General features: G+C 41.8%; 1 protein-coding gene across 2 annotated transcripts; it reads right to left on the bottom strand.

Annotated features, from left to right (window-relative positions):
• Positions 1-2,458: 2,458 nt before the first annotated feature.
• On the bottom strand, positions 2,459-15,938 carry rbbp8l (retinoblastoma binding protein 8-like). 2 transcript variants are annotated; one of them, XM_067526817.1, is made up of 14 exons: positions 15,783-15,938; positions 14,187-14,276; positions 13,998-14,040; positions 11,229-11,324; positions 10,684-10,796; positions 10,450-10,525; positions 10,014-10,201; positions 9,863-9,912; positions 9,209-9,294; positions 7,215-7,938; positions 7,039-7,135; positions 6,886-6,947; positions 6,627-6,762; positions 2,459-4,163 (listed from the first exon to the last, which is right to left on the bottom strand). In XM_067526817.1, exons 2-14 carry the CDS (start codon positions 14,245-14,247, stop codon positions 4,129-4,131), a joined length of 1,767 nt encoding a protein of 588 aa, XP_067382918.1. In that variant the 5' UTR covers positions 14,248-14,276; positions 15,783-15,938; the 3' UTR covers positions 2,459-4,128. The 2 variants fall into 2 exon arrangements, with proteins under 2 accessions (XP_067382918.1, XP_067382919.1); XM_067526818.1 differs by having other exon boundaries at positions 6,886-6,944.
• Between the last annotated feature and the right edge of the window lie 1,929 nt (positions 15,939-17,867).

Raw genomic sequence — 17,867 nt, 5'->3', positions numbered from 1 at the left:
TCGCTTTTGTTTCCAGCTGCTTCTTCACTTTGATGAAGAGAAGAGAAGGGCGTCACAACTTAAAATGAAATACATACATAGGACACCAATTGACTTTTATGTAATTTAATGTAAATTATCTTCAGTTCTTTGCGTCCCCCCCCCTCCCCTCACACACACACACACACACACACACACACACACACACACACACACACACACACACACACACACACACACACACACACACACAGTCTAAAGGTAAATGCCCACAAGCCTATAGCTCCTCTTGTATCCTGTTAGAGGGAAGTATGGACACATGGATGGATGCCATTGTGGGACTCATTTGCATGGTATGCAGGGAAGCTCGAACATGTATTCAAATGATGGTTTGACAGCTATCATGCACAGACCAACCTCAGTGTGGAGGCATGGGCCACAGAAGCAGCTCAGCAGTACTATCCCGCTCCGGGGCTCTTCAGCATTAATCCTTAATCAGCAGTTGGGATTAGAAAAGTAAGTTGCCTGTGAAACCCAGGCTGCGGGGGCGGGGAGAGAGGGGGCAGGGAGATGAGGATGAGAATGAGATCAGAAAAAAAAAACCCATCAGAGAAAGAACGTTTAAAAATTGCTAGAGGATAACACAAGATAAAGAACAAATCCCAGTGATGGGGATGAAGAGAAAGAATTGGTGTTGAGCAGCTGTTGACAGCTGCAGATGTTCCGATGTTGCCTGATGTGATGTGATGAGCCATTCAGGGTTTAGGTTTGTGCCTCTCCAGATTCAGACTTCATAGGGGAAATGAATCCCTCATTAACCAGCCGGTTTAATCATTATACAGGAAATTAGCCAAACTCATTCACTGGTGTATTTCTTTTAAGATTAACAAAAAAAAAAAAAAAAAAAAAAAAAACAGTTTATATGTGTTTCCTGGCGTGTTTGCTGGTTTTATCCATAATAAATACATAATAAGACACAACGGGACCCTGATCCTGGATTGTGTTAATACTTTACATAGGTGTATATAATTTGCTTTTTAACTCATCAACAGTGAACCCTCTCTACTCTTTGGTTAGTCGTCAGCCTGCAGCCTGGATTAGCTTGTTCGTCTGTGCTGGAGACCTCCACTGTGGCCCCAAAACTAGTAGGAACCCATCATCCGCTCCACTGGATGACATATTTCTTCATTCCAAAAGTGCTGATGCCCGATTAATTTAGAAAATGACCAACATTATCCTTCAAACCCACCAAGATGATACATTACACAACTCGACATGAGACACATGTTCATACTTCTAATTAGATTCAAGGGCAAATATAAATCTCAAACAGGCCTGTAGACTTGAGTTGGACATGGACGTGATGACTTTAGATTAGACACAGCCTTTTGAGTTGGAATGGCTCGATACAGTAATCGTTTCTGGAGATTCCTTAATCGAATGTATAATATTTCAAACAAGCATATGTTTAACGGTGACATATTTATGACATAAAACTCAAAGTTGCTGTACATAACTTGGGAGTTGCTACATGGTGCCTACTTGTCTTAATTTAAGACTTTGTGTTCTTGACTCGGACCTTGTATGTGACTTACACCCTGTATTCGGACCATAACAGTCTGGTTCAGTGTTTGGATGCAGAAGGCTGTGGGTTCAAATCCCATCCCCCCAAATGGGGGCAACCTTGGTGCTATGGTGCCATAAAAACTCATGACAAATCGGAACTTGGCGACCCAATCAATAGAATATCATAATGTAAAATATTAACAGGAAGAACATTTTTAGGTGTTTTTTTTTTTTTAATTTCCATTTGACATTTTCTGTTGGTGAAACCAAATTTTATCTGAGCAAACTAGGAAAAATGATCATCTTCAGAAGAGTCCAGCAAAGCCAGGCACCGGTCTAGAGATCTGCCGCAACTTTCTGTCAGCAATCGGTGTTGTGATGAGAGCTTGCGGGTTTTTAAAAAAGACTAAAGAAGAAGCAACTTGTGTGTTTAGACCCTTCGTTTAAGTAGCTTTCTGTTTCATTTTTTAGTTTTATATGGTGTCTCATTGTATTTTGTCTTTTCATTCGCTAACTTTGAAGCATTTTATTACATTTGATCTGATAAGTTGCTAATAATAAATGTAAACTTAGGGAAAGTCAGTTGTGATTATGACCTTTACAAATATGTCCGCGTGTGTAAATTTGACCCGTGAATACAGCAGTTTTACAGGAGGTGGTTTTCGTAATAAACACTCCTCACACTGCATATGTGTGGAGATGAGAAGACTAACTTTAGATGGTCTCTGCTGGTTTCTACACCACTGATCATCACGCCACAACTGTTTTGCATAATATTCTCAGCAAAGCGTCGGATATAATGTTACATCCATTTCTCAGAAAACCCATCGTTATTCACTAAGGATTATGTACAAGAGGCCGGTGCTAAAATTAGTTATGGAATAAAATATGACAGCTGAATCAGACACAGAGATTCAAGAATGTCAATTTATTGCAGCAACAGAGTCAATCACACCACAGTTCCTAAATGTGTGTTCTATCATTTTTGATAACTAAATATCTGTCTGTTCAACTCGACAGATGAATCACATTTCTGTTAGCAGAGACATGGAACACAATGACTGTTTTGGCCACTGACTATTGACGGAGTACTGTACTTAATGGACAAAATGGGAACAGTAAAAATCAATATTACAGTAGGAATGCACATAATGGGGCAGTCACAAAGAAAACAATCATACATTTTACGTAGATCATGGCTGATTCCCCCTAATGATTTTTAAAAGCTGTATATTTACACAGAGCGGACATAGTGACTTTGCAGTGCTGTGTCTCAAAAGTGTAGGTTTCTTAACCAACTCTGCTGCTCAGTTTTTATCTCACACATCTTCCCAGTATAACACAAGCTGTAACAGCTGTGAGTGGAAATTTAATACTTGCAAAATATGTGCAATTTGAAATGTGAAAAAGAGGAAGAGGAACAAGCCATTTTCTTCTTTTTTTTTTTTTTTGTTGGTCGCTCAAGACAGGCTGAAGGGGTTGGGCTGGGAGGGGGCTCTGGGGAAAAAATAGCAAAGGCAGTGACAGCAATGCCAGGAAAGTGAAAAAAAAACTATAAATATGTTGCACGGAGTGATGCGAGTGCTGGAGAAGAACATTCAAACACGTTCATCTTAAAAAATGAATTATTGTCTTTGACATTACAATGAATCCAAACGAGATATATAGAGTTGGTTATTGTCCCTGAAACTATTTTATGAAAATGGCACAAAAGTTCATTAATTCATTACGGAAATAACCTTTTATTCCTTAAGTTGCTACACTCAGCTATTGCACCTGGTCATTTTTAAGAGTGACTGTTGAAGTTGTGCCTTGTGAAAATGGGCTGGCATGTGTTGCAAAATGTGTGACTTTCTAATTGTAAATGCGTCGCAGTTCAACTCCAAATGGCCTAAAGCTGCTAAACAGAAATGTAGTTAACATGCACATTACTCATTATGAATATATTATTACCATTATTATTTAGAGACTGTGCAAGTGGAATTCCAGTAATGACCAGGAAATCATTTTTACACTGGGAAGTGAGCCAGTGTATTAATATTTTTCTGTTATTGCTAATAAAAAACTTGGAAAACCAAATGCTCATCTGTGTCTGAAGCACGTTTGGATTTGTTTTCGGGCTCTTGACAGGATGCTGGGGCCTGTCACAAAGCCCACTGGGACAAAAGCAGGGAAAACCCCCAATGAGTAAAAACTGCCTGATGAAAACCGCTCCAGTCAAACTAATACTACTCAAAATGGGCAAGATGCTCATAACGATGACCCCATAGAGTATCATCAGCTCTTTGGAGATTTTCCTTAAAGTCACTTTTTTAATTTTACAGAATTTTTCACAAAAACACATGGTACCATGGTACCACCAATCAGCAAACTGTCAAAGTTAGTGAACCGCTCAACATCATCTAGCAGCTACAGAAACAGATATTTTTACAAAGTGATGATATGTCAATTGTTGTTCCTCAGTTTCTCAGTTCTGTTTTTCAGCTTGTTGCACTGCCCCCGAGTGGCCAAAACAATCAGTTAGTGGACATTAAAGAGAAATCCATTAACCACCATCACCATCATGGCCTTTGGCTGAGCTTCTCATGTGATCTTGATTTTCCTTTCATGCTGGGCGTCTAAGAGGGAAAAAAAGGGAAAATATTTCTTTAGATATTCATTTATACTCTATTTCATTAATTCAACACATCAACCGAGTGAATGTTGTTATGATTGGTTTGGTTTAATACAAATAAGCTGAGATCAAGGAGTTAAAATATCCATTAACTTTAGTCTGATTTGCACACAGGGTTTCGATTACTTGAGACATTTTAAAAACACAGTTTCACGTTTTAGAAAATGTTTTTTGTTGCTTTGGTAAGTGTTACATGAGAACCACTAAGTGTAAATGCTGTCACATGCGATGATCGAAATGGGAAAGATGTTCAAGGGTACTGTATGACGTGCTTACGTTTAGGTCATAAACACATTTGTTCGAATACAAGGTTGAGCTCATGAAGATTAAAATACCTGATCATTCATAATATTTTATTGACGTAAGTACACTGAAGCTGGCCTGTCAAAGGTGATCAAATATGTTCAACAGAACCTTTTTTACTTCAAACCAGTGTAAAAATGTTTTTTTTTATGTTCGTTATTGTTCCAAGCCCGACATTTCCAAGCTGATGCACTAATTGAGAATATTTAGTAAGGACACAGTATACAAACAGGTGGATGGAAACCCTCCTATTGGCACATCAGCCACTGTTTCCATTTCCTGTGTTACGTGCATAACTTCCTGTAAACCCAAAGCAAGACGTTGCTACAGAATTGAAAAGGACCTGCCTGCAGACAAAGATAACTATTATCTCATGATATGTTAGGCCTCTGGAAATAGCTGTAAAGTGTTTGAAGACTAACTTGCCACTTAAAAAAAAAGAAAAAAAAAGAAACTAGCTTGGGTTCCCTGGTTGTTCACTACCCTCCAAGTTTGTTTGTGTAAAGATAAGTCGGGTTTAAGTAATCAGGACATGACTTAACCTCATTTAACTATTCACATTAATGTCACAAAGAAACTATTACAGAACAGTGGCTTTGACTTTAACTTTGGCCTGTGTACGATATAGAAAAAAGGAGGAGTGATTTGCACAGGGGCCTGGTAGCTCAGTGGTAAATTATTGGTTTGGGATACAGAATGCTGTGGGTTTGAATCCAACCCCCACCAAAGTGCAGCCCCACCCAGCCACCAAGGGCCACCTTGGTGCCAGTCCCAAGCCCAGATGAACTAGGAGGGTTGTGGCAGGAAGAGTGTAAAAACTCGACCCCCCGAAAGGACAAGCTGAAAGCTGTTGATCTTGTGTGGTTAGCACGGTCTCATTTGCATTTAAAGTAACAGGAACCCAGACGCATAGTGAAACACAGTGGTTGCTGAAGAAACTTAAGTGAAACAAAAATGCACTCCAGCAAAAGTATAAGTACCTGTTGACTTTTATAATTCCAATTCCAGTTGCATTCTGTAGCTTTATGTCTAAAAACAGACTGTGTGCTGTGTCTCCACCTGCACAGTGAATGCAGACTGTAGACGGGCCAAGCAGTAAAATTACTGCAAACCAACTCACTTTGAGCACTGCTAATATGTCAAATAAGACCACGGAAGGAGGCACTGAACCGGTGGCTGCCTGTTTCTGGTTTAGTGAAAAAAGTAATTTGATTGTGATATGTAAATGCAACTTGGATTAGAAATGTAGTGGAGTAAAAAAGTATAGATACTTTTTCTTAGATGTAGTGGAGCAAAAGCCAAAGATTTGTGACATGTTCAGATATGTGAAAAAATTTGTTAAGTACAGTACTGAAGTACTTGTATGTCAGTTGCAACTGTGAGGGTAAAAAAACTACAGCAGGTCAAATGACTCACGTAGCTTCTGACAGTTCCAATTAGGATCCTTTGTTTTCTAAGCAGGATTAAGCACCAAGTGACTATTTTTGACATTTACAGCCCTACAAACTCAAAAATGTAAAATGTTTGACAACCATTCGAAATATTTGTAAAGCCCTATAAAATGTTTTCATGATATTAAAATAGTTCCACGTCTGTTAACTCCCAGTGTTTGGAACTATTTGAAGTCTCCACGGGTCATAATTTTTTTAAAAGAGAAAAAAAAAAAACCTTCAATGACTCAGAGGGATGTCGTCACTCTGTTTCTAAATCCACTCCGCTAATTCTGAGGAGGGCTGCTACCGACAACGTTGGGAGGGGGCCGTGAGCTTCAGTATGTCACCCAAGTCTTTTTAAGACGCAGCAGAACTGACTTCACTTGCGGAACTTTAGTAACATGTGAAAGCTCCATTTTCTCACATGATTAACAATGTGTGGCTACTATCATCTACTTCAGCCATTCTCTCATCTGTCCAACCCTGAATGCTTCATTATTTCCCAAAATGTTAAACTATAGTAGTTTGAATATTGTTCACATGAACCATGTGAGGAAAACAATTAAACGCACGAAACTTTAGATGTGGGACCACGTTGGAGAAGGTAAAAAAAAAAAAAGGAAGAACTATATAAAGAAAGACAAGGAATTGAAAAGTGAACTGATTCCTACTGTCTGTGTCAGAGTCTATGTCAGCTTCTGTCTCCACGGACGACCTCTTCCTCTTGCAGCGTTGGCTGCTTTCTTGTGCGGACACACTCTCCCCCTCATCAGAGCTGCTTCCAGGCTCAAGTGCCGGTGACAATTGCTGCGACGGGGCAGAAAAAATGCAGTAAAAAAAAAAATTAACCTTCCAGTGGAAACGCACAATACACATAAGGTATCAAATGAGCAAAGGCTCCACTGTGTGTTGGTCATTGGGTCGACTTACTTTGCCGTTTGATATGGATTCTTGCTTTTTCAGGGCAGAATTCAGAGTCTCCAGCACTACTACTGTTAAGGTAACGTGACACAAGTAAGTATGAATCCCCTGCGTGAAATAGGTGCCAACACACCCAAAAACAGCTGAATATGAGCTCTTTACCTGGACGTAGCGATATAGTGAGGACAGGCACCTTCTTGTCACTGTTTTGACTTGTCTTTCCATTCAGCTCCTCTTTCTGCTCCTGCTCTTTAATTATCTGCAGTGACGACAACATCATGTCACAAACTCTCCTTCAACCCTCTTTTCATTTTATTGCTCAAAAGGCCTAGAAATACCTTGTGGTTCTGATCCCTGGACAGTTCCTCCTCTTGTTGTTTGGCTGGTGACGTAGAGGATGAAGAGCAAGCGATAACAGGTGAGGGCGACGATACTGGTACATATGGACATGGATTTGTCTTCACGTCCTTGTCAGGGCTCTGCTGTATTGTCTCTCCACCCTGTAAGGTTAACGGTGAGTCATCCTGTGGAGTCTGGCTAGATTTGGGTTTTGCTCGGTCCGATAGGTCCAGAGGGCCCTCGTTGGCCTCTCGGAGCCACGTGGAGGCCCTCTCAGTCTTGAACGGGGGGATTTCCTTTTTCTCGGGGGGTGCAGTAGGACTCTTCACATGCTCTGCCAGATTCTTTATCCTGAACACTACAGTTGGCTCTTTAGGGGAAGACTGAGACACGTTCTGCTTGTGCCACGGAGACATGTTGCGTCTAGGGCTGCCATGTTGGCTAGTGGTCATCTGGTTAGAAAATGCCGGAAGGTTTGTTTTGGAAGAAGGTTGGAACATGGTGCCTGCAGCAGCCGCATTGACCCAGTCACATGACTCGGATAAGGACCATGGGAGAGTTACAGGGCTGCTTTTGATTGGTTGAGGACGACAAGGGACGGGAGCATGGAGCACATGTCTACTGGGGTTCATTTCTGCACCAGATGAAGACGAAGAGTTCTTAAAAAGGAGAGCATGAGAAAGGATGGGGGGTCGCTGTTCCAGTCCTTCAACGCTTGGAACTCTAAGTCACGGAAAGACACACATGGACGTTTTACAATGTACAGGTGATGAAGCCACAGTATTGGGCAGTGGAATTGTCACTTAGTACTATGTGATTAGTTTTTGCAGTAATGTAATATGCTGCTATATGACCACATAAACACCCTCTTCAACTGTCTGTTGAAACAGTACTGACATGCATGGAGACATGGAGGAGTAAAATCGCACCACTTCTGACAAAATGGCGGCTGCTGCTCTTTGCAGGGAAGGCCAAAATGGCGCCAGTTTCACATTCGATTTTGGCTCTAGACATTAAAACGCGTGGGATTTATAATGTGCCAATACAGCACTTTGGTTAGGGCTAGACACTTAATACAAATGTTAGCTAATAAGTTGTGGTCAGCTTGCAATCCATACTTCCTTAACATCACATCTTGTGATGTTAAGGAAGTACTGATTCACACAATGTAACAACAATAATAAATGTTGTCCTGCACTAGGCCTAATACCCTGACCCCCCCTGTGTGAAAGTCCTGTGTTTAGTGACCCAACCTCACCTGCCTTCTGAGAACCTCTGAAGGCTCTAAACAGTCATGCTGCCATGTTCACCGCTGCTGCTAGTTGTCACGGTAACATCTCTTATATCTTTACGTCTCTCTATCGTTGTTGCAAACGACATACTCTCTCTCTCTCTCTCTCTCTTTCTCTCTCTCGTGTTTCACAGGAAGACAATCTCCAGAGACAGCAAGCCTGGCTATGTTCAAATCTGCTGCATCTGTACCTTACTTCTTTAATCTTCACCAAGGCAGACGTGTAAAAAAAACAAAAAAAAAACAGGCCAAGCTAAGAGCAAACAGTTGAGAGCTTGAGAGTCGTATCAATTTTTTCACAGAATGATGAACTATTTGTTAGAAAAGCTGAGGAAGTGGTGAACAGAAAAAGTTGCAAGGTTTTATTGAAAAGACCCGAGGTTTTCTTCAGACACTACAGTATGCGACGCATAGAAACTGAATGTTCCATCTCTACGTCCACTTCAATTCAAAAATAGCAGACTTGACACACAGGATCTGAGAGCTGTGGACAGTTCCCAGTGTGTAATTTTTTTTCTGTAACACATACCATGCACCGTGCTGATGGACGAACCTGCAGCACGACTTAATGTCAGAAACACTTCTTGTCTAAATGTGTCATCTTGTGTTACCAGTTAAACTGGTGAAACAGTTCTTAGAATTTCTGGCATTTCCACTCACTGCATGTCGAGTGAACTAATTAAATACGTCCCTCGGTCTCACCTCTTCTCTGCGACACGGGTTACAATGGGCTCTGGCCTCCGGGATGGTAACGTGAGAGCCGACAGGGAGAAATGCTTGTATGGCTCCTGTGAGACAGAAAAACAGGTAGGAAACAAAGTCACCATCGCTTGTAGCCCTTATCATACGCATTACAGTAAGTGAAAAACAAAAAACAAAACGCGTTCTTTCTGGGAATTAGACGTGAAGCTGAGTTTGAAGATGGGCAGCACATGGTGGAGCAAAGAGGGAAGTGAGGCCTAGAGCCAGCGAGGTGCATTTCGAGTCTGACGCTGCATATTGTAGCTGAACAGATAATAATAATGTCGCAAAACTACACAATAAGAACAAAAGGATTTTCCAAAATGATGGCATCAATCTATTGCCAAGAACAAACGGCTTTCGGCTTGTCCCTCCAGGGGTCGCCACAGCAGAACGTCTTCCGCAGGGTGCTTTGGCTTGAGCTTTTACGCCAGATGCCCTTTATCCGGCCTCGGGACCGGCACCAGGGTGACCCTTGGTGGCTGAGGCGGGGCCACACCTGGTAGGGTGGGATTTGAACCCGTGGCCTTCTGCATCCCGACCACATTCTCCACCACTGAGACACACGCATGTTTATATGTATGTACATATGAGTGAGCTGATTTAGAAACTTACAAAATGGCTTCTGTTCACCCCTTTCAGTTGTTGTTGTTGTTGTTCACTATCTGTTTGATCCAAATCAGAAAACATGACCTTATTTGAGAATAAGAGCATAAAAAAATCGCTGGGAAATCTTCTCGTCATCGCAGATCTTCTTCATCCTCACCTTCGCTTCTTTTATCAGTCTCAGTTTTCACTGCTACACTTTCATCTGATGGCTGGTTGCTGCCTCTGCCTGTTGCCGTAGCGATGAGGGCCACAGGTACAGGAGGCAGCGAAAGGTCAGGGGAGCTGTTTGGCTTGACCTCAGGGGTGGTGCTCATGTTGGAGAAGTGGTCACTGTTGTTTCTCTTGCTGCACACACACACACACACACACACACGCACACACACACACATTTACTGAGTAAGAAATGACTTTCACAGACAACTCATGGAAACTGAGAATGAGATCCATTATCTACGGCAATAGCTGTGGTTTTGCATGTGTATTTTCTCATGCGAACTTGTTTAACTATTAAGAGAATTCACACTTTCTCTGAAGTGACTAATAACAAAACGTCCTTTTAAAGGAGCTAAAAATCACAATCAAACTCTGCCTACCTGAGGGCTGCTCTCAGATTTTTGATCTCATCTCTGAGTCGCTTGTTCTCCTTTTTCAGGTTGTTCATTTCTCCGGCTACGACACAGACAACAGGTCATAGTTAGAGCATGAGAAACAACAAGAAAAGAGGATATTGGACATGAAAAAGATGAAAAAAAAACAAAAATTTGAAAGAAGAGTCCAGTGGATATGAAAGGTGCGTCTGTTTAGAAAGACAGAAAGGAAGCGAATACCCAGTAGAGACATGTGCTGGAGACTCTGCATATGCGAGGCCTCATAGTCCTGCTGTCTTTTCTTGGCTATCTCCTGGGTTACTGTGCATCGGTCACACAGACCCGCCCTCAGCCTGCAGAGGCGGCAGACAACAACACAACTTCAGTGTACACAAAACAATTTCACATTACTTTATAATAACACAGAAGAAGTCACTCACATTTAACCATCCTTAAATGTAAGACTGTAATGCAGCTTTCCTCTTAAAATTACCCGGAATTTATGATTAACAACAAACTCCACTATGACAGCTCACTTTAATGTTGTCACAGTGTTTCCCAATTACATCACTTTTGCTTTGGTCAAAACACGTTTTGCCATTTAATTGTCACCTGTAGCCACACACAACCACTGTTGAGCAAAAGTTATGCATGTTCATGAAATAAGCAAAGATCATAGTATCTCGGCTCTAAGTGTTAAGTTTCTTTCACAAACACACACACACACACGCCACGCGCTCAGTAATAATGAAAAACATCAGCAGGACATAGAGTAGCATCAGTACCTGTTTTCCAGGGTCTTGATGTTCTCAGTGAGTAATCTCTGCTGTTCTTTCATCTGCTGGTTCCTGTTAAACAGCTCTTCCATTCGCTTTGTATCGCTGCATCACCCCCACACACACAAACACACACACACCCACACACACACAACCACATAGACATGAATCAATCTTTACTGTCGAAATATAGTGCCAGATGCTACATACATGACATATGTGTTGGAGGTACATGGTAATAAAACTTCATTGGTCTAACACTGCGTCCTAATACTATTTCATGCTACTTCCTTTTGTGCCGAAGCAGTTTCTGCATAAACATGTTTTAAAGAAGACAAAGAGTTCCCACACCCAAAGCCATGAGAATTATCTTGTACTGTACTTTATTTAGAAATCAAGTACCAGCACATGGGGCATGGGCACCAGTGTTTCGGCTACTCCTCCTTCAGTGTGCAGTAATTATTAGGTTTTATGGCTTAGTCCCTCTAGCTCTTCCCCAACAGTGAGTGTCTAACAACTTAAAAGGTGCGTCAAATGGTCTCTTGTATGACTGAGATTTGTGGGATCCTCAATTTATTTACCTATAAACCATTATTCCACTATTACCTCGTCTTTCAGATAATTTGCTTCCGTGTAAATATCAATTACCCAGCAAAAATTAGGAGCGTCCTGTCTCAAAGCGATGCCACAAAAACTGGTCCATGCATTTGTTACCTCTAGGCCGGACTACTGTAATTCCCTACGTTCAGGATGCCCCAGTAACTAAAGAGCCTGCAATTAATCCAAAATGCTGCAGCTAGAGTGGAACTAGTAAGAGAGATCATATTTCACCTTCACTAGCTTCTCTCCATTGGCTTCCCATTAAATTTAGAATATAATTTAAACCCTGCTTCTTACATATAAAGCTCTGAATGATCAGCCTCCATCATATATTGAAGACCTCATAGCACCATATCATCCCAGTAGACCGCTTCGGTCTCAGGAATGCAGGCCTACTTGCGGTTCCCAGAATTTCCAAAGGTAGAATGGAAGCAGAGCCTTTAGCTATCAAGCTCCTCTCCTGTGGAAACAGCTCCCAGTTCAGATTCTGGAAGCAGACACCCTCTCTACTTTTAAGTCTAGGTTTAAAACCTTCCTCTTTAATAAAGCTTATAGTTAAACCTGCTCAGTCAGCCTGAACTGGCTCTCAGTTATAATGCTGTAGGTTTAGACTGTTGAGGGACGCCCCCAAGTGCAATGAGCTCCAAATCCAGGTCTTCCAGGTCTTTTCTTTGTTCACTTGCCAATTGAGGACGCATGCCTGGACAAGCAGGAATACTCCTTCTAGAAACAAACAGCATTACACCTGTAAGCTGCTGCACTCAAATTAGACCAAGAAGACAAACAATAAGTAAACGGGGGTCTCGTTACTAGTTATCACTTTTATCAATGTCAGTTGGACAATGAGGAGCAATGTGTCTTTGTCTTCCTGTGAATAATGGCTACTTGTTTCTACAAGCAGGAAAACTTGACGAATGTGACAGCTTAACTTAATACAGTCATAACATTCAGGTTACAACTGTAAACATTAAATTCTAGAAAGTTGTTGTGGGTGGATGGAGCCCAGAGTTCGAGTCCAGTGTGTGAAACGACTTTCTGTTGCTTGTCATGCAAGAAATCAGTGACTCGAAGGAAAACAGCTACATGTTACCAACAACAGTGTCCAACCCTGATGGTTTTCTCCTTAAATCCAACTAAACTACTATGTTTATGCAGTTGTAATCCAATGTTTGACTGTTGAGGACACAAAAATAATGTTACACAAGTTGCCATTTTGGTTCCACTGTAAGACATGACATCTGCCATTTTGGTGTTTGGTGCCAGACCACATCCACCTCCTTACGTTGGATTAACAAATGCTTCTGTGGGTCATTTGAAGGTCGGAGGGTTTGAACGTACGGTCTGTTTTGCCCAAAGAGGAACCAACCCTCAAAGCTGCACTTGCCAGTCTGGGTGGTCCAACATCGAAATTTATCTCATTCATATCCCCCTATTTTGTCTGTTCATCAACCAACACCGGCATCACTAAGAACTCATCTCCCTCAACCTCAGATTTCCATTGTATTTAGCGTTAGTTTGGTATTTATTAGCATGCTGGTACTTTAAAGTGTTAGTACGCTCAAAGTAGCACAAAGCAGCATGACTGTATTCATCAGGCTCTGATCTGCATCAATGATCAGCACCATTCACGTCAAAGCTGATAACGTGTCAACATGACACTGAGGCGAAAGAATTCGTAGACTGGATTATAAACTAAGCGATTTGTTAGTTAGTGGTTAATAGATACTTTATCATTAATATTACCCCAAAGTTTGCAGTTGTGTTTGATTGTCTTTGTTAACAAGTACAACAAGTGAAACATGTGAAAATCTTAATCTTAAATTAAATTACTTTATGATTGGTTACGAGATTATTTCACTTTGAACCCAATAATTTTTATGCCGTTTCCAGAAGCTAACACCCCCCCCCCCCTTTTAGTTTTTTAACTAGTTCCATGGAAACGCATGCAGGCAGATTTAGTGACTCAGTATCAAACTGAATGACTTGTTACAACATGATCTGATCTTAACATGAACAAACACGGGGCCAGGTGCAGGACCAGAATGCCTGGCTGGTCCACTAAGACTCCAGGCCTGAGAATGGCTCCCACAGTGGCTGAACTTGTGTATCACCAAACTTGAATATCTTGTCAGCAGCGCAATCCTCTACACATCTCCAGCAGGTGAAGTACCTACTCACCAGCCCTTCTTGTTGGACAGCTCTTGGACTTTCACTTGCCACCCTGCAAGTCAAAAACACAACACCTGGTTGCGAGGCCTTGTGGTGAAATCATACCTGCACATTCTGTTTAGAAACTTATTGTATTACAGCTTTTCTTTTGTCTCGCTTCTGTTGCCAATGACTGCTGTTGTTATAACTTCCACTTACCCTCCAGTTCTCGCTCGTGTACCTCTCGCAGTTTTAGGAGTAAGTCGTTGAAGCACTCCATTGCTATGGCATTGAACTTTGACCTCGAGTCTGACCGGACAATAAAAAAAAAAAGAGAAACAGAAATACATTTGACAAAGTCATTCTTTTTCTTTTAGAAAAAAAAAAACCAAACAAACTTGAAACTACTAATAGTGTGAAAACATAGTGATTCAGTTAGAGTTGTTGGGTGCACAAGCGTTATAGCCTGAGGACTGTTGGGCCTCTGATGACGTACAGTACACCACAGCACACTATCATGAGCTGTCCCTGTTACTCAAATGTGGCAGCAAATTTCTGTTATATCAAGGATGATTAAAACTAGTTAGACTGGTCCTGCCAGGTGTGGGAAGTCTGCAGTTTGTGTTGCATGTACATGTACACGAGTACACAGTTTGTGTACTCACAAATGTGGAGAACACAGTCAGTTTAAAACTATCACCTATTTCAAAGCAACACAAAAAAAAAAAAGACCTGTGTTCACTGAAAGTCTGCAAGCGGACATGATTAACACGGGTCGGCACTGCTCGCACGCGCAAACACACACACAATCACTTAGACGCACAAATACATGATTTAATACTATTTAGCATTTCGATAAGTGTGGATTAGGCTCTCTCAACATGTCAGGATATGTCAGGAAAGTGGCTGTGCAGATCACCTCAGCAGAGCAAGAAAAGACCTGTCTGACTTTATGCGCTACAGTATCTCTAGATCATTATTCTCTCTCTCTTTCTCTATCATGCACACACACACACCTACACACACATTGTTATGCAGTTGCACCATATTTGAAATATACTCATCCCTGTCACTGCTGTATCACACCTTTCCCACTACTGACAGACGCATTATGTGCATATCACAAATGGAGATAATCCTGGATGCCACACACACACACACACACACACACACACACATACAGTACATACATGCCATGTGTCACACTGCTGCAGTTTGATGTGAGCTCTTCTCAGACACCTCCTGTCCACTGGAAGGTTTGTCATGTGATTTAAATCAGACTTGAGGGTCAAGTATGAGCGATAGTCTAGATGTGCAGAGCTCACATGTTATTAACAGATGCTGATCTAACAAACAGAGCAAAAAAAAACACGGCATGACTGCAGAGTGATGCTGAGTAAATGAGCGTGTCACTCATTCGTGTGTCACACTTACAGAGAATATGGCTTTTGTGAGGAATAATAGGACGGATATGGAGACAATTAGGGATTTAATCCGTCTGTATCTTACATGTGAGCTCCACTGTACACCCACACACACACACACACACACAGACACAAACAAGCTTTTAAATACACCTATGGGTTTGTGAGTTGTTCCTTTGTGAGAAATGGTCATTTAAGGCTTAATATATTTCATAACAATTTCTGATCAATGTGTGATAACTTCTCACACACAGACACACACACACACATGCACACATACACTGCTCACTCCTTGCCCCCACTAGCAGCTGCGCATACCTGCACCAACTCTACCAAGCAATCTATTCCGGCCCCGAGGCAACAACCTGGAGCTTAATCAATGGTAACTCACCTCCTATAGCTGGAGACAGCTCCAGCTGTTCACGGCCTGGCACTGTTTCTGCCGCTCAGACTTCAGAGATGGACGCAGTGATACAGAGACAGAGGGACAGAGAGTGCAATAATGAAGAGAAAGAGGAGAATGAGGTGAGGGAGTACGCCTCACACCCTCCTCTCTCTCATCTCTCCACCCAAGAAAACCGGTCGGTTCAGTCGTCCCCTTGAGGAACACAAACACTGAAGCCTGGGCAAGTTCTCCCTTGATATTCCTGTTCTGCTGAAATCCCACATAACCGGCTAAACCGGCCCCATAAAGCCCTGTGGGCATAGAGGGACACAACCGATGGGGAAACAAAAATATTAAATGCAGAAGTCTGCAACTGTACATTAGAATAAAGAGTCAAATTTCTGTCTGATTAAATGATATTCATAAGTAAATGATTGACATGAACCGAGCAATGTAATTAAAACTGTGACAAACTCCCCGTCTTCAAAGCTTTCATGGGACATGAAAGTATGGGATCTGTGGGACAAATCACATTGTTGTATTCTGTGTTTGTACATACAATAAATGACGGCAGCCATACGTGAGAAAAACGACACATTAACAATGACAGTTTTAGTGCTATGCAAAGTCAATAGCAAACAACAGACAGAAGCAAAGGCAGGTGTGTTGTTTCTGAAACTGGATATGATGCATGCTTAATGCAAAAAAAAAAAAAAAAAAACGCCATTTCCTGATTCCTGAACCAGATTCCTCACGACTGGCCGGACCGGACTGGGGCGGCATCTGCATCATCAGCGCCCTCAGTTCCTAGAACAATATTTAATTCCTCGCTGCCACAGGCAACAAATGCATGTACTTTATCGCCACGCAACACGAATACGTGGTTTGATTGTCCTCGATAAGTGCGACACACCAGAGCGACACACTCATCTCATCTAAAATGACCATGAGGAAACTAGATCCTACGTTATGCTCCGCAATGCACCTCATCGCTTGTGAATGCACACTAACAGAGCACTAATGCGTTAGACTGATGCTAATCCAACTGTAAACTGCAGAGAAATGCCAGCGTGTTTGGTGACAGGTGGCAGGAATGTTTTACTCATTAGTATGAGCGGAATGATGAAATGGCTCCTTGTACTCATCAACCTTTTCTTTGTGTGCTCCTAAAGTCAAAATAATAAATGGACCTAAAAGGTATTTACACGTATACACTCTCCACTATCCTCAACTCTTCATTTATACAAGAGAAAACTTTCCCATAAAGTTGACTACAAACTGTGACAGACACTATAAATCATCACAAAGAGAAGAATATCACCAGGAGAAAGACACAGAAAATGGCAATAAGAACACAAAACGATCACATAGACACGGAAAGCAGCTCCAAAGGGACAGACGATGAGCACAAAGTGGCTACAGAGGCCACTTCTGTCTGGTTTGCTTAATAAGCAATATACGCTTGTATGAGAAGATGTGGCCACCTCATTCATTTTAAATAGGGGGACCAAACATTGTGGACATGTTGATTTTGTATGGCTGCTATCTTGGCCATGTCCCCCAGGGATTCCTCAATGGGATTTCCTGGTTAAATAAAGCTTAAATAAAATCTCTTCACATCGATCCCAGTAATAAACAGAGAGTAGGATTATCACCTTTCTGACAGTTTCAACTCTAAAACGTAGAAATATTGTAAAAGTAGAATCATGGCAGAGCTGCTGTGTTGGATTGTATTAGATTGTATAGGTGTACCTAATAAAGTGGCCAGTGAGTGACCATGGTGGAGTCATTAATAGAACCTTTAAGCCTGGTGTAACGTGGAAGTGAAGGGAAGCTAAAGTTAGTGTAATGTACAGAACCACACTGCTGCTGACGCCAACAACGAATGAACGCCATCACATCCTGAGTGTAATGCTCATGTGCATCCAGCAGAGGGCCCAGTTGAACCTCGAAGCCAAAGGAGAGGGAGCCCAGGTTTCTTCATCCTCCACTAATGGACAGGTTGAAAGAAAGACTCTTCACTGAAGGGAATCGTGTGCAGAGGGGTGAAGCGCTTTGTGCGGTTTTGGAAGCTGAGAGTGTGCATGGGGG

This window comes from Channa argus, chromosome 13, assembly GCF_033026475.1.
Source record: "Channa argus isolate prfri chromosome 13, Channa argus male v1.0, whole genome shotgun sequence".
Taxonomy (NCBI): domain Eukaryota; kingdom Metazoa; phylum Chordata; class Actinopteri; order Anabantiformes; family Channidae; genus Channa; species Channa argus.
The sequence above is the reverse complement of the archived record's forward strand: the minus strand, read 5'-3'. Positions and strand labels throughout refer to the sequence as shown.

Bases quoted from the DNA above. Each gene is read 5' to 3' on its own strand.
- rbbp8l (XM_067526817.1), bottom strand. From the start codon at position 14,247: ATGGAGTGCTTCAACGACTTACTCCTAAAACTGCGAGAGGTACACGAG. The intron at 10,797-11,228 runs GTACTGATGCTA...CCGCCTCTGCAG, and splicing joins ATCAAGACCCTGGAAAACAG to GCTGAGGGCGGGTCTGTGTG. The intron at 10,202-10,449 runs GTAGGCAGAGTT...GTGTGTGTGCAG, and splicing joins AATCTGAGAGCAGCCCTCAG to CAAGAGAAACAACAGTGACC.